The sequence below is a fragment of the Nannospalax galili genome, unplaced genomic scaffold (assembly GCF_000622305.1).
Source record: "Nannospalax galili isolate Female #2095 unplaced genomic scaffold, S.galili_v1.0 scaffold768, whole genome shotgun sequence".
Lineage (NCBI taxonomy): Eukaryota > Metazoa > Chordata > Mammalia > Rodentia > Spalacidae > Nannospalax > Nannospalax galili.
Window position 1 is genome coordinate 3,593,162 of NW_008360317.1, and position 17,676 is coordinate 3,610,837.

General features: G+C 41.2%; 1 protein-coding gene across 1 annotated transcript in view; it reads right to left on the reverse strand.

Moving 5' to 3' along the window:
- The window catches only part of Rxfp2 (relaxin family peptide receptor 2), a 62,037-nt gene that overhangs the window by 40,967 nt on the left and 3,394 nt on the right, over positions 1–17,676 (reverse strand). Inside the window, exon 2 of the mRNA XM_008825035.3 lies at positions 645–791. Within this exon, the coding sequence (XP_008823257.1) occupies positions 645–791 (147 nt within the window). The remainder of the gene's footprint in view (positions 1–644; positions 792–17,676) is intronic.

Sequence of the window (17,676 nt, forward strand, 5' to 3'; positions counted from 1 at the left end):
TTTCTTTCCTTCCTTTTCTTTCATTCATTTTGTTCTCAGTTCAAATGTCTCCATTTAAAAAAAATTGTTTTCTCTGTAGCCTTAAAGTAGTCTTCCAAATTGTTTTTAATCTCTCTTAAAACAAAAAAACATCCTCATGGTCCTTATCACTCTCTGGATGTACTGTATTTCTGTGCAGTTATTCTCTTCTTAGTTCACATTGTCCTGTGAGCTTCAAGGTCAAGGTCTTCGTGTCCTTTAACCCTACTGTGCCCAGTGATTTAGAAATGTCCTGGTGTATAGTTGACACTCAATATTGGCCTGCTTAATTCATTAATTTTCTAGGTGAGCCCAGTGACATTTTATGAATATTCTTAAAACTGAACAAAGTTACCGGCCACAGGGAGATAGTCAAAGGAAACCTCTTAAAATTAAAATATGAGAACCCAAATGGATTTTAGAACATGGTTTCAATTTTGTGGAGCCATCTTTCTGATTTCAACAAGCTCTCTAATTCAGGTCATTATGACAAATGAATGGTCAATGATCACTGGCATCCCACCAGATCACCTCTTGCAGTTCTTTACCCTCACTCATTGGCTGACCCACAGTTTGGGGGAATCCATGCAGTAAGGTAGGTGTATGGAACAGAATAGGGGACTCACCACAGTTGTCTTCGTCAGCGCCATTCCCACAGTCATCCACACCATCACAGTGAAAAGATCGGGGCAAGCACTTGGTGAGATTCCCGCAGGGAAAATACCCCCTTGGGCACAGAGGAGTGACCATACTGCCATCAATCAGTGCAAAATCTACATGTAAGGTGATGAGAGGGAGACATAAAAATCTTACATAAGAGAGCCCACGTGTGAATGTGGCCAAGACTGCTTGTGGTGTCCATTTAATGCTGTAAGAACCCCCTGAGCTGTCTTCTGGTATTATTCTTAGTTCACCAACCTGGAATGATAACATTTTAAGTAACTACAGTCAGATCTAACACCATCTATACCAAGGATGGGATGAAGACTCATTTTGAATTTTTATTTCAGGAAGGTCATTGTAATAACAGCCAAATGAATTGTCCAACTTTTGTGTGAAGTCAAAAGTTTGACTGTTTAAGACAGAAAATTAAAACCATGACTATTAAACCATTCAATTTATTTGAATAGGATCAAATAAATTGATTTGTGTAGTCATTAATCTGTTTATAAGAAAGATTTGAGGTAACATAAGATAAAATACCAAGGGATCAATTAAATATGAGTTTGAGAGCTATACTAAACTACATTAAAATAAGGAGTGATAACTCCAGTAATACCTCTCACACTGATTGAGTGTACTTGAGCCAGCATCTTTTGCATGATTATCTCAGTTAATCCTTCATGCACCCATAGCATGGGTGGTATTACATCATTCTTTGTGTTTTGGATAAGTTAAGCATCTTTCTTTGGGTTGTCACCTAGAAAATGTGACCTAGGGGAAGGCGTGGTTTAGCCTTCTGGTCCTAGAGGCTCTAGTAATCACTATGCTATCAGGGGATCAGTTGGATCTGAAATCTGTCTTTTAGAGAATGGTAGCAATTTATGAAGACAAATTAAAAAGATTTTAGGGGGGGTCAGGAAGTATAACACACAAACAGCAAGAGTTCAACCTGGAACTTGAGTTAAGGGGGTTTTGATATCCACTGTGTATCCACTTTGTGGGTGCTAGGAACTGAACCCAGGTCTTCTGCAAGAGCAGTCAGTTCTCTTAACTGCTGAGTCATCTCTCCAGCCCCAGAACAATTGTTTTTAATAAAGCAGAAAGATATAGCAGAAGACGTCTTCTGGAGCATCACCTACTTTGTGCTGGCTGTTTCCTAATTATTTTATTGAATGCTAAAGGCAAAGGCACTAATTAGTGTTATGATTTCTATGTAAAGATGGGGGAATGAAGATGCTTATACTCTGGGTCTGGGGAAATGCTTTGTCCACCTGTGCTCTCTAATAGATGCTGTCTTGCAGAAACGTGATTTCCCACAAACGTTTTGGGAGACTTCCCTGTGGGCACTCCTTGTCTACAAAAGATGCATTTGTTAAAAGGCAGGTGTTTGAAAGTGGACTCTAGTGTTGTCTGAATCAGAAGTGCATGCTAAGCAGGCAGTGATATCATCCAAGAGGATGAGTGGATTATGTGAACTTTAGTCTTCTAGTCCTGATGACCCTAGAGGTCCAGCAAGTGTGTAACAGCAGCTTGTCTTCTCCAGGTACAACATTGTCAATGAACAGTCTGAGGCTCTTGCAGATGCATCTTCTGGAGCTTTTCTGGTTGAGGAGGCCAATCCGAAGCACGGTCCCCAAATGTTTTTCTACCCACAGGTTTTTGTTCTTACAAAAGCAAAATATTTTCTCTGTGCTTGCTGCAGGTGGTGGGTAAATGACTTACTATCAGGATACAGGCAAACTCCAGTCAGACCCCCGCTGATGTTAGGAAGATTTTCTCTGCTTATTACACCTCCTCACACAGGGGGACAAGTGAGTCATAGATCTTAAAATCTCCTTACTTCTTCTTTGCAAAGTTTTCTACAGAAAGCACATTTATAAAAACTAGTTTTCCTCTTGTGCTTGGGACAGGAACGAGAGTCAATGTATCCTGAGACCTTGAAAGTTTTTAAAGACAGTAAATCACAGCTAGGAATAGAGTTTGTATTATGATCCAGCACTCACCCCCATATACATCCATTCACATCTAACCTGACAAACCTATGGATCCCTCTTCCACATACCAATATGCAGAGCCACCCTCAGAGGCTCGCACACTCACATGCCCACACAATCGTGCATACTGCACACCACCACATATCCATACATCACACCCACACTCATACATTAACAATAAATATAAATTTCTTGAGCTATCACTTAACTTTTCCTGTCTGGGCTGAACTCTGATGATTGCTATTCTGTCTTACTCACTTGAAAAGCAATCACAAATCATTTCCTGGTCCGTTAATAGGATGTGACCTACTATTTCAAACTATTCATCAGAAATGAAGCTCTCCAGAGACTGTCTGACCTGGATTAGAATGCTCTTTGCCTCTCAAGAGCTGTGTGATCTCAAGAAGCCACTTCACCTCTTTAAACCTTAGCTTCCTCTTAGTTAAGGCAGGGTTATGGGATACGTATCCTAGGCCAGTCTACTCTCACTGTGTACATATTAGGGGCTGAGAATGCTGAACCCCAGTAAACCCTGGCACGTAGGCAATCTCAATACAAGATAGAAGCATGCTTTAGAGGGAAGCTCTGTGTAACATGGGAGCGAGATGCACTTCAGTATAGGTTGTAATTTTTATGGGACTTCCATGAAAGAAATGAAAGAGGCCATAATGAATCCTGCTTCTTCATGTTCTGTATTTTAAGAGTCAGATGATAGATACGGTTTTGATTTTAGGCAGCCTTCAATCTCTTCTGAAAGTTGAAAGAGGGTTGTAAATGCTGCATAAGCAATGGAAATGTCCTTACAATCTGGTAACAATGTCTTCTGAATGATTAGGAGGGATGGTTCAGCGCTTAAAACAGAAAGCAGAGCCAGCATAAAATTCTGCAAAGGTGCAACATTTTGCTTCCTTCTGAGTTAACCTTGAAGAGAACTGTGAGCCCTTTGAGGGACAGACACAACCAGGCCACAGTCTCTCAGAGGTAGGCTTACCTGGAAGCTGAGGAGACGAGCACTTACTACCACTGACAAGATGTTTGGCATGATTTCTTCTTCCTCAGAAAAAAGTGAGTTTCACCTAGCAAGGATGGCCAAAGAACCCAACAGCCAATTTCATGTCTCGGAACTCTCCACTCCCCACCCTACAACGGCGGTTTCCTGAAGACAGGTCAAGCATAACCTTGATATGGAAAGAAAGTAATGAGTGAAATCCATTTCTCACTCTTCTTCTCTGACTCCTAAATCCCTGTTGTTTACTTTGTGTCTGATATTACGTGATGCTCAATAATTTTTTAGAAATAAATTCTCATTGGGGGTGAAAAGGAAAGCTCTCCTTTCAAAATTTGACCTTTCCAATGTTACAGGCTTGTGTTTAATTCTGATGAGAAAATATTCAGCGTTCCATGTACTCCAGTTGTCATTCTTCTCTGTTGTTATGAAATTTAAATAATAATTAAGAAGCCCTGCTGCATTTGGCACATACTGAAGAGCCACTGGGACGCTGTGGGTGGCATATTCTGCTGTCTATGGTTCTGCTGTGTGTGGACGTCAAGAGAGGCAGTTTTATTGAAACTTGGGGGTTTTAAAAGCAAAGGCTCGACATCAAAGCAGCGCTGGTAATTTCTACAGCCATTTCCATGGGGCCCCAAGCCAGACTCACAGCACGGAGGAGGTGGTTTGGGCTTGTGAAAGGAAACGGCCATCCTCTCTTCAGTCAGGCATTACAAAATGACTCTGTGGCTGTCTTTAGGAGCCAGCTGGACTGCTGCCCAATGATGCTTTTTGTTGCCTATCAACATTTTTCCTGGGCTACCAAGAAGTGATAGGTGAGAATGATCTTTTAGGTTTGTACTGTAAGAATCGCTGGACATACACGAGTACCTCTGTTTTGATTTTTGGCCAAGAGTCGTTCTGCACAAAATCAAAGGAAACCTGTGCTCTCTCAGCCCTGTGTTCTCTCCCCACACTGCCAGAGACAATGCTCTACAACCCTGAGGGAACATGGAGTGAATGGCCAAGAAGCCCATTTCCTAGTATGTGATCCTTATAGTGCTTCTCAACTCAGTTCAAGTGATATCACCACTGAGGAAGGCAGTGCAGTTGCAGAAGGCTTGTAGAAACTGCAAACCAAGTCTCAGACACGTACTTTAACTAAGAGTAATCAGAGCCACCATTTATTGAATATTTGTTATATCCAGAGTGTTTTCTATATTTTCTTGCTTCATGTAAAGCTTATGGTGTGGTTACCGCATTTGTCAAATGAGGAAGTACTAATAAATGCTTAGAGATTAACTTGTCCCAGATTACAAGATTACTTTGAAGAGTTAACTAATTGGAGTACCTAGAAAATGCTTATTTAACACCCAGGAAATAGTAGCTGGTCACCTACACTGTGCCACACTCAGTTACCAATCAATAAGATAGGTACTAGATATCTGTCCCCTCTAAGAGCTCTGGTGTGTGGATGTTTGAGTTGGATGCAGCACCTCTCTGGGAAGTTCACACTTGCTAAGTCCATCAACTGGAAACTGCCGTATTTCTGGGAAGAATAAGCGTCTCTAAAAGCCAGCCCCTGAGCCAAGAGTGGTCACAAACTCACAATCCTGTGTTAGCTTCCTTGGTGCTGAGATTATAAACCTGCCCAGTCATGCCTGGCTGTATCTTAGTGTTTAAACACCTATCTGGTTCAGCATGATTTGTGAGCCTACCTTCTTTCTGAAGTTTTCCTGAGGATGGTGAACTCAGAGTGTTGTACAGAACTGTCCTCTAACAGAAGGAGACCATCTTCCTGAGCTTAGCTGTACCGGCTTGCCTAAGATCATCAAAGCTGTGCTTGTTGACTGTTGACGCTCCTCCCACTGCAAGGAAGGAGGGGCAGAGAGAGTCCTGGGACCTTTACTGAGAGTTGAGTCACATTTCCCAACCTCTGACTAGCAAATTGGTCTTAATTGCATGTGGCCTGGGGGACAAGTTAGAGTATATAGGCTGGTGAAGACTAGGGGAAGGGCTCTCTTGCCATTTTGTGTGGCTATGGGAAAGCCATCATCCATGCTTGGGTGGAGACTTTCCAGTGTGGCACCCATATGCCCGTGAGTAAACCCTTACACACTGCTCTGTAAGTAAGCCTAATTAACTCACTGGTTTACCAGAGTGCAGGTTGGGACCAAGTGAGGAGGGGGCAGATGTTTACATTCCCCTTTACAAAGAAGGAATTTTAGCAACACAGAGAATGCACAGTGAGTGGGTGGAAGAGAGAGGAACATGCGAAGGGTGTGAACGTGACAGACAAGATCAACCCTTGGCATGGGAAACATGGAGAAGAGAGAAGGTGCCACCTTTGCTCTTCTTTAGTTCTTCAAAGTCCGATTGATTGCCTTACTTGACAAGTTGATTTACAGATTTCTGCATCTAAGACTCCTGTATGCATCTGGTCAGGATGTACTCTGCTTGTACTGAGTTGTGTGGAAACTGTAGTCAGCAGCCAGGCCTAGTGATGCTATTTTTATGCTGCCCAGAGGACGAAGGGCTCCTTTCTTGCGCACAGTGATGTCTTCTGTTGGCATTCTACACCCCACTTCAGTTTCTCAGACATTCTCTACATTAATTATTGCCTTTTTTTCTGAAAAAAAATTGTGTTTTTTTCCCAATATCTTTTTCTTTCATTGGATTCCTTTTCCCACCATATTAATCTTATTCAGTCAGGTCTCTCGGAGGCTGGAGGTAGCTTAGAGGTAGAGCTTAGAGGTAGAGCTTAGAGGCAGAGCGCTTGTCTAGCATGTGAGGTCTAGGTTCAATCTCTAGCATCACAAACAAGTAAACCAACCAGAAAAATAATCAGGTCTTATCTTTAAAGCAAGTAAACAAACCAGCCCAAATCCAGTTATATCTACTTGTCTGTGGAACTGTGACACATTCTTTCCCCCTCATAATTACATTTCTCAGAAGAACCATACAAGCCATTGTTTCCCGATCTTCCTACCCTTTGGTCCTTTAATCTGCAACTTCCAGTCTTGACCTTGCTGCTCCACTGGAATTCTCAAGACCAGTAATGTCTTTTTTGCTACCGTAATGGTCCCTTGAAGTGGTTGACTAATCCCACCACCTTCCCAGGTTGGAAGCTTTCTTCACTAGTTTCTTGATCTCTCGCTGCCTTGCTTTTCCCCTCTTCCAGATTCTTCCTTTATCACCTTAATTCACTTGTACTTTCTTAAATTAAAAAAAAAATTGAGCCTTGGGTGGGAGGAGTTTAATAAAGGGGTCCTGTCAAAGGACCAGCATTCAGCAGACTCTTGATCTCTACACTTTGGCTATTTGTGACCTTTTGTGTTCCTGGCCCTCTGCTGCATGAGGAGCTTCATTATTAAGAATGGAGAAATTCATTTGTGTCCTCTTCATTATCCCTGTTCTATGTTCCATGAGCCTTAGGTGTAGAGGTTGCATCACGGAAGAGGGGGCAGAAAGACTGTAAGAGCCAGGGAGGAGGTGCATGACCATAGGGAAGTGGAGTCCTACAAGCTCCCAGGAACCTGCTCACATGATTCTATGGCATGGTGTCAGCATACATGAGTCCCATGCAAACTCAGGCAGACAACCGAGCATAAACCTGGGGAAATGAACAGCAGACCTCAATCTTATCTGAAGGAATGTTGGCAACTGATAGCTGGTAGATGAAGAAGAGCTGCTCTTCCTAAAACAAGGGACTCTAGATAGGCTGACTAGACTTAGTGGATGGACTTGCACTGGCGAAGGTTGGGGACACTGATAACCCAGTGGGCTTTAACAGGGATGACTAGGTATATGGGCTCCGGTGGAAGAGAGGGGATATGGGAGGGTGTCAGTGGGGTTGGGGGTATAAAGATGATCAAGATTGTTTGAGTTGCTCTGTATGAAATACACAAAAGAATCAATACCCCCCCACCAAAAAAAATTAAGTATGGTATCGTAAAAGGTCCTGACATGGATCAGGCTAGGGATTTCTAAGTTTCTAAATTTATTTGTATTTTCTATGTATGAATGTTTTGCCTGCATGTATATAAGTGCACTACATGTGTGTTTTGCCTATAGAGGCCAGAATAAGATGTTAGATCCTCTGGTGCTGGAATTACAGAGGGTTGCTAGCTTCCAGATGGATGCTGGGAACCAAACCCCAGTCCTCTGCAAGAGCAACCTGTGCTCTTAACTGCTGAGCCATCTCTCCAGCCCCTTCCTAGGTTTTTGTATTCCTTTAAGCAAGCATTTTGGTTTTTAAAATATGCTTTAAAATTCTCAGCTACCTCATATTCTCATATCGATTTGTTGAAAAAATAGTATTTTATTATAAAACATTAAAGAGACTCTATCCGTAGAAGAAAAGCTAGTCCTTTCAAAGGAATATATTGGATGAAAAACTAACATCTATGCTTAGGGACTGGTGGGACTTCCGTTCCTGACAGCAGGGCTTGGAACATAGTGTTTGGAACTGTGTGTGAGAAAGCAGCATCTGGCAACGTGACTGGAATTCTTTGGGGCAGTCAGCCCTTTTGCTATAACTCACACATATCTTCTCCCTATTTGTCACTTGGCTGTGACTTTGCTTACAAGAGGAGCTCAAGGGGAGGAACTTCTGGATCCTGACATTAAAGTAGCTATGCAAACAAAAAAGAAGGCAATTTACTTGCTTTAATACTGTAGAACCTCATGGCATAACCAAGGATATGTTTCTGAAGGGTTTCTTTTTGAGATGGAGCAGGACAGTGATATTCACTATTATTGTATTGGTTCAATGTTGCCCTGGAAGACTGGGCCAATGGAGCTCAGCAAGGAGAGCAAAGCAGAGTCGCAAATATCAGAACAGAAGGAATAAAATGGCACTATTTATGAATGATGACTGCAGATATGAAACAGCCAGGATAAGTTACTAATGGGTTAAGCAAGATTTTTCTATAAAGCCAGTTATATATAAACAGCAAAGAATTAGGAGGTGAAATAACTAGAGAATACATTTTACAGTAGCAGCAACAACACCTATTTAGGGATAAGCCCCCAACACGTACAAGGTGTTTCTGTAAGGTATGTGTTGTTATTGAGAGAAATTAATTATGCAAATAAAGAGTGGACAATATTATTAAAATGCTCTTTCCTCAGACTGATCTCCACATTCAAAGTAATTTCGTTAAATATATGTGAATCATGCATAGATGTATGCTGGAATGCGCAGGCTAATTGTCAAAGCAAAAGGACACAAAGAGGCTGAGTCATTCTGGGAGAAGGGGAAAAAGGCAAGAGGATTTTTTATCTGTGTATCAAGACTTAATAGAATGACATAATGCAGGCAGTGTGATAGTTCAGGAAAGACAGAAAAACAGACCAACAGAGTGGGATAGAAAGTTTGGAAAAAGATGGGCACAACAGGAACATTTGAGTTTTGCTAGTGATGCTGCATGAAAGAGAGGAGGTGGTAGTCAGTTCTAGGCAGAACATAGATCAAAACATGGGAGGGGAAGTCACAGTTTCTGGAAGATGGTATTTTTTTTTATGACTTTGGGGGTAAAAATCTTAAGGACTACACCAAAGGAAAAAAACAAACTAACAAAAGCTAGACAAAAGCACTACTCATGAAGAAAATCTTAGGTTATATTAAATGAAGAACTTTCAAGTTTTCAAGCTGGGCGTGGTGGCGCATGCCTTTAATCCCAGTACTCTGGAGGCAGAGGCAGTCTACATAGTGAATACCAAGTCAGCTGGGGGTACAGGGAGACCTTGTTTCAAAAAGACCAAACAAACAAACAAATAAGTAAACAAATACCTTTCATTAAAAATAGTCTAAATTTGAGTAAGATCTATTATATGAAATGCACAATATCTCAATAAAAATATTTTTAAAAAAGTTATCATTAAGAAAATGTGAAGGAGGGCTGGAAAGATGGCTCTGCAATTAAGAGCACTAACTGGTCTTACAGAAGACCCAGGTTTGATTCCCAGCACTCACATGGCAGCTAACACCCGTCCATAACTTCAGTTCCAGGGGAATCCAATGCCTTCTTCTAACCTCTGAGGGCATTGCATGACATGGGTGCACTTACACACATAAAGGAATACTCACATACATTAAATAAAAATAAATAAATAAAATATTTAAGAAAAAGAAAATGCGAAGGGTGAGCACTGGGACCAGAGAGACAATGCTATCCTTAGCCTTAATCAGAGAAGCTTCTTGATTTACAGCAATGGTGTGAACTCAGAGACCAGTAACACTACAGGGACAGATACGGCTTACTCAAGGTATGGAGAATAAATGACAGCTGAGTGCTTCCCTAGGGCTCAGTGAACATGACAGAAGAAGGAGCAGATGGAACGTAAGAACCAGAAGACAGGGAGAAAACCGTGAATGCCACCTTCAGGCCATTGCAAACATGATCTCATAGCAGCTGTGATTACCCAAGCTGAATCTGCACAAGACAGGGCCAGTCAACAGTCAATCATGGACTGAGGAGGCCTCCTGGTTCCTTCCTACTTCCTGAGAACTACTGACTACTGATGGATTCTGGGGGAAGCAATCATTGTCTTCAGTTATGTACCTAATGTGATCCCACCAGGCTCTAATGGATAGTTGCAAACCCATGATCACATGATGCCCTGGTTTAAAATTACTGGGTCACAAAATTAAAAACAAAACCCAAAACACACACACACACACACACACACACACACACACACACACAAAACATACTGGTATTCTAGAAGATGATTTAGTAATAAAAGTCAGTCATAAATGCTACCACATGGATGACTTTGAAAACATGTTGATAGAAAATGTCAGACAGAAAAGATTTCACACGGTATGATTCTATTCCTATGAAAAATGTAGAAAGAGAAAGTCTGCAGGGACTTCCAAGGACTTCCAATGGTAGGAAAGGGTCCTCTTGGGAGGAGTAGGAGATGGTGGTGATGGTAAGGTGATAATAGCATGGAGGATGAGAATAATCAGAATGCATTATATACAGGTATGAAATTGTCCAAGAACAAATTTAATCAATCAGAAAAGGAATGTGGAGGCAAGTTGCACGGTAGAAGACATTTGCAAAGCTCATAATGTTCAAATGTTGTAGAAATCAGTACAAAAACAGATGAACAGTAAAAGAAAATGGATGAGAGGTTTGAATAGGCACAAAACAGAGGAAGATAGGCAATTGACTAAAAGAATCTGAAAAGGTATTAATTTGGTACTAACTTGTACCCAAGCCTCCAGAACTGGATGGGAAGACTCTATTGCTGATACCTGAGTCATACAACATGGGGAAATCAAGCTGGTACCAACCTGAAAGCTTCATCACTATTGGATAGCTTTCATAGTGAGGAAGGTTCTATGCATGCTGCTGGGGGAGAAAAGTTATCAACAATCTTATCTATTTGAGTTGCAATAATGATTGCCCTGGCAAGATATGCATCCTGGTGCAATAATGGCACAAATGTTATGAGAATAGCCAATCACTTTCTCATTGAATTTAAGGCCTGCTCCACAAAATGGAGCTCATACCTGGTACTGTTACCTGCGACAAAAACTCATGGCGCCTAAGTCATGCAGGAGAACCCAGTGCTATTATTCTGCTAAATGGACATGGTAATAAGTTTTCCTCTAAGTTCTTACACTTAGACCCCTAGATTAGGACATCTTTTAACCCTCATCAGAGAAGCTTCATTTTGTAATAGTGCTTAATTCAGAGGCCTATCAACTTGCAGAGAATAAAAGACTATGAAATTCTCTGCTCTAAAAGGGACACCTATATCATACTCCTCCTGCCCCAAATGCTCAGAGATCATAGTGGAAGATGGGGCTGAAAGATTTATAAGAGCTAGAGCTAGTAGACATCTGCCACAAGGCAGTATTTGCCAGGCATGACAGGACCATTGCACACGTGAACTCACAGAGGCTGTGACTACATGCTCAAGACCTGCTCAAGGTCAAATCAGCCAAAATCCCAGCATGAGAGGGAGAGGGGTTCATGAAGCCCCACTCTTAGCTGGGGAACTATTGGCAAATGATGGCTGAAGGGGGAGGGAGTCAGTTTTCTTTGGGATATGATTCTGGGGAGCTACACATGCTCCAGTGGATGGTCCCATACCCATGCACACGTACACAGCATTAAGTGAGATCAGTGGGTTTAAGAATAAAGCACATAAGTTGAGAGGGAAAAGTCCTGTAGAGATAGGGGAGGAATTAGAGAGAGGAAGGGGGTAGATTTGAACAAAACACATATGCACATATGAAATTCTCGAACAATAAAAAGAATTTTAAAAATCTAATCTGTAACCAGAGAAACGCAATTTAAACTACAATAAGATAAGATACCATTACTGATTACTTCTATGGGTATAATTTAAAGACAATGATACATAATTTCATGAATATGCAGCTATGCAAGCTCTGATACACTTCTGGGAGTACCAAGTCAGAACACCTGCTTTGGAAAAGTGACAAGTGCTTTGAGTTCATCTACTGAACTAAAGCTTTGCAAGCTGCCTGAGTCAATGGCCTTTCTTCCAGGTGAATGGCCACAGGCCTACATACACATGCGTGCTCGAAGTAGTATTCACCATAGTCCCAAACTGGAAGTAATCCAAATGTCTTTGAAAGAGAAGGTAAAATGGCACAGCTCTCAATGACAGCCTTATAGTCTTGAAAATGAGTCATTAAAATTGTTCAAAGTGATTTCAGATCCAGCAGAGCCACTGGTCAGTCTCTCCTTGCCTTTCTATGGTTATCTTGTCTTCGGTCAGGAAAACGTTCCTGGCAGTCTGAATTTTATAGTAGTAAGATGCTGAGATTTTAGCATGCATTTATTAAAAATGGGATTTTTCTCCTTTCCTACTTCCTCTTTATTTGACATTCATTTCTGAAGTAATTTCTAGGAAAATCTTATTCACCCTACCAAACCAAGACTATTCCATATTCTGAGTGGTCTTTGCAACCACCATGCACATACTTCCGTTGTGATATTTACAACACTGCATTCTAATTCATTTTATTTTTCATAGTATACTGTGCTTTGTCTAGTAGAAAGAAATTAATTATTAATTTTGACTGTTCCAGTGGCTAAGAAAGTTTTGCTTCTAGCATGTAGCATATGCCTAAAAAAATAGTCACTTAAACATAAAATTTTCAGGGATAGCAGTGATATTTCTTTAAGTGAGCAACAAATACCAGAGTCTACCTATGGGAGTGGGGAGAGTCACATCCTTCAGTGATGACCCGTGTCAGAAACAGGCCAAACTTGGGCATAGACATGTTTCACACGATGTCAGTGTGGGTTTGGTGCAGACAGAAACTTCATGCTCATATTTTAAAGGCATTGTTTCCCCAAACTGATCACCATATTCAAAGCACTTTGCAGATCCAAGCGATGTGTGTATGTATGTATGAGAACAGGGAGGTAATTCCTTTTCCTATTTTGCTTACCTCAATGCTTCATTGTTTAATGCTAATTTTTCTTTTTTTCTTTATTTTATTTTTCTTAAGTTCACCCACTATGAAGAGAAGAGGAAGGTAAACCTCTTCTAACTTTCCAGAAGGTTATATTTAGGTTAAACTCACTGGCCCACACTAGTCTGAGTATCAGGTCTGATCACAGGTAATTTCTTCATTCGTTACCATTTTCAAAGCTTACAATTCATACATTACAAGAGGCAAACAACATAACATTTGTGAAGCCTGTGCTCTTAGGGAGGACAACTTGCTTTTCTCAGTAGATAATTTTAGCTTTAGTTATTACAGTAAGAGCAACATTTGAAAATGGGAAAGAGGAAATGGCCATAAAAGAAGTGGCTTGAATAAGGGAACACAGGCTTTCAGCAACACTCTATCAATTATTATCCATTTCCTGCCTATAAGGACATTTACATAAAAAACTCTCCTCTCAAGCCCTTAGACAGAAGTTGCAGTTCTTTAGGAAATATTTGGGCAGTGATGCTGAGGCAGAATTGAAAAGAACCTGTATCATCTACAAGTTGAAATATATCATTCATTTACATAAAAGAGAATTAAGAGCAGAAATGTCTACAGCAATCACCATATACTATTTTTAGCCTATGTGGTGGAGACAGAATGTCTAAGACATACTGTGAATAAGAGAAATGAACTGGGGTTGTAGCTGGGTGGTACAGCATTTGCTTAGAATGGGCATCCCCAGTCCCTACTTTCCCCCACAAAATAAGAGACAGAGTTACAAGTAATGACCAAGCCAATGTCCCCCAGAGAGGCCACAATCAAACATAGTAAGAAATGACAGATGACGAATGATGAAGAATCTCTGGCTCCAAACAGAAAACCTTTTTCTCAAGCCATTTGTTATGATGCTACTAACTTCTTCTAAAGGATGAAGTGGTAATTAACATCAAGACAGTCATATAGGTAAACTTGCGAATTCAAGAGTTCGAATTATGGTGCCCATTAATAAGCTGTATATTGATTATTAGATCAATAATCAATAGGGTGATCAATTTACTTGGCAAATATTTAATTCATTCTTATAATAATATCCAAATTAAAAAAAGAACTTTTTCAAGTAGAATAAATGCAGTAAATAACCCAGGTGGATCCAATTAGCCATCTTGTTACATGCTGAGAACACTATGAAAAGTGGCATCTTTTTATAGAAAAAAAAGTGACATACTTTGACAGGCTAACCACATCATCAGAAGGATGAGTCATGGCATAAGTGCAACCCAACCACCTGCAGTGTTCCTTAAATGTGCGGCACCTCAGGCCCCTGTCACCTCTATTGCATCTTCAGGGTCTGGTGTCCTTAGGCTATTTTTTTAACCTCATCACACCTGGTTCTTAGAAACTCAGTGATGATTCCTGTGTCATGGATGCCGAAGACCAAATAGAAAGGTCAGGACTGTTACTTAACATTTATCAGCTGATCTTAAAATTAGAGTCCTTGTTGACAGTGCTGCCTCTTCTATCTCAGTCTCTCCTCACAGGTACATCTCTTCACTTTGTGATTCCCTACCTCTGCTGTGTGTGTCCTCTCATGTTCCTTTTTTGATAGGACACAAACTTAGCAATCGATGCTACCTTCTTGTCCGACTTCTTGAAAAGTGTCCCCCTCCACTGAGAACAAATCCCCCATATGCTTCCATATTGAACTCTTTTCCAAAGAAGGGAAAGGGTTGCAACTGTATTTAAACCTTTATGTCATGGGAAATAAAAGTCTCAATAGAACATGAAAAGAGGAAAAGCAACTATTATTTTAGGGGGAGCTAAAGCCACTTGATCTGTAGGGAGCTGGAACTGGAGAAGTAATCATAGGTTCAAGCATAGCTTGAGAAGAAGGCTGCCCTGGGCCAGTAGAGATTGGGACCCTCAAAGTGAGGTGCTGGGACTGAGCACGTGCAGTGGACCAGAACAGAACGGCTCTGCCTGCCCACCCAAAGTTGAGATTTCATTAAAACTCTGCTTATAACCAGCAAGAAAGTGGTGTGGAATCGCTATAAATGGGGCATGGGCTTAGAACTGGATCATCCACAAGACAAAATTGCCTGCAATATTAACGTGAGCTACAGTTCAGACTGGCTGTGTGGACACACGTGAGAGGGCCAAAGGCAGGAAGAGGATTTCTCTAACTTCACAAACATGTCCAGGGCCAAACAAAGGGAGAAATCATATTTGAAGAAATAAGGGATAATACAGCTTTAAAAAAAATCCATGTACTTAAAGTCCTCAATGACCACGAAAGAACATCATGAAATAACAGTGGAAGCTTATAAAAGAAGAGCTGGCTGCTGTACACCCAATCGGAATTATTTGGATGAAAATAAAAGTTGTTGAAATAAAAAAAGAAACCTAGAGACTGAATGAAATGAAATGGGAATCAGAGAAAGAAGTGCTTGATGCTTCCTTTCCCCCATTAAAGACATTCTGTTCACACTGAACTTCTCTACCTCAGGTAAACACATGGCACAGGGCAACCGGATTTTGAAGAGGATGATTCAAGTACAGATATGTACTGACTATGCAGAAACTCCTTAAAAAGATGTATTAAAAATTAAATGTCTCTATAAAGATATATGCACATATGTACATATTTATGTACTAATTTTAGAAAGTTGATGATTCATGTGCTATAAGTTACACAATATTTCTTACTGTCTTAGGCAAAATTTTGCAATCGAGTGAAGTAATTTGCAACAGCACAAATTTATAAAATTTTACAGTAAGTGTATAAAGAAAGACATTAAATTGTCTCTGGTCCATTCAGTCTAGATCTGTAGACTAAAGTGACCAAATCTTCAGTTTTCAGAACTTTCTGGGTTTCAAAATTGGGGACAAATCTCTGTGGACCTTTACTAGTACTAAAGTACTCAGATCTAAGATGCAGCCCTTGCTTGGTTCTGTTTGGGCATGTGTCCCAGCAATCTTAGTCACAGAAATGGTGACTGCTGACTGGACCAGGAGAGGGATGGAGACAAATACCAGAAAGGAAGTAGGGCTCAAAGGAGGCAGAAAGCTGCAGGAAGACTTGGGGGAGGCAGCTCAGCAAAGACAGGAAGTGATGAAAGGTGAGGACCATTTGAATGAGCACAGTGAGGATAGATGGATCCCCAAGTGGAAATGCAAGGGCAGATGCAAGTAACCAGAACCCAGCCGTGGTGGGGGTTAGAACCAGATGTGGTAAGATCAGTGGCAGAGCTGGAGATGAGAGGCTCATGGAACAAGAAGGTTGGGAAGCAGGGACATGAGAAAAACAGTAAGACTTCGGGGCAAGGAGACCAGGAAGACAGACGAGAGCTAGAGGATGAGTGTAGACATGGTGGGAAGAGGGGCTGAGCAGGAGGCTAGGAAGGATGGATGCAAGGGTGAGCAAGAATATACAGGAGCTGTGTGAAAACAGCAGTGGCTTCCTTCAACACATAACAGGCCATTGTGACCCATGCTGGGGACAGCAGAATCATTCCTGCCTCTTTTGGTACTCTGTCCAATCTCCCTTTGTCCCCTCTTCCCAGCCTCTAGCAGTTATTATTCTGTACTCAGATAGACTTTCTTAGCGTCTACACAGGAAGATGTGTGCAATTTGTCTTTCTGTGTAGAAGAAAGAAGCTCAAGCATTCTGAGCATAAAGAAGCACCGAGGGCAGGGAAACCTCAACCACCCACTTTGATCATTGTACCCTGCATGCTCTCCTGTGTTGAAGCAGCACTCTGCATCCTACTCATATGCACAATCGATACGTTAGTAAAAAATAATAAAAGACTGATTTCACTATAATGAAATGAGTATGTGAGAGGATATATTTGTGTGCTCTGATTTGAACATTAGAGCTTTGCATGAATGGAAACATTACATGGTCCCCCTTAAACAGATACAATGTTTACATGTCAGTTAAAAGGCTAGTTAATGCATTGTAGACATGATAGGGAAGCTCTGCTCTTGAAGTCTCTACAGGATGGTAGTATAAAAGATCTGCCTAATGACAAAGGCAGTTGACAAGCCAAGATGGATGGGGGAAATTTCAGAGTCCCACCTCAAGATGAGCGACAGGCAATCAATGGATATTGAGGGAGGGAGAATCAATTTTCTCCAGGGACTAGCTCCTTGAGAGGTTATCTCGTCCCAAGTAGGCAGTCCTAAACACAAGTACATAGGAGCACCACTAAATGGACTCAGTGCGTTATGTATACACACACATATGCTTGCGTGTCTACGCAACAATAATAATCAAAAAAGAGGACAAGAAATTGAGAGGCAGGAGTGTGGGGGACATGGGAGGAACCGGAGGGGGCTGGGAGGGATGGAAATAGCGTAAATACAATATTCATGTAAGACGTTCTAAAAAATAAAATCAAAATTTAAAAACAGTACAGTCCAAATGGAAGCACAATACTAAAACTAAAACAAATAGCTCACCATCTCAGAAGGTCCAGGAAAGAAGGGGGCAGACATCACCAGGAGTAGAGGCAAAGAGCCCAGGTCAGGTTGGCAGGAAAACCCTTCACGGTAAGGGGCGGGGCCGGGGGGGGGGCCGG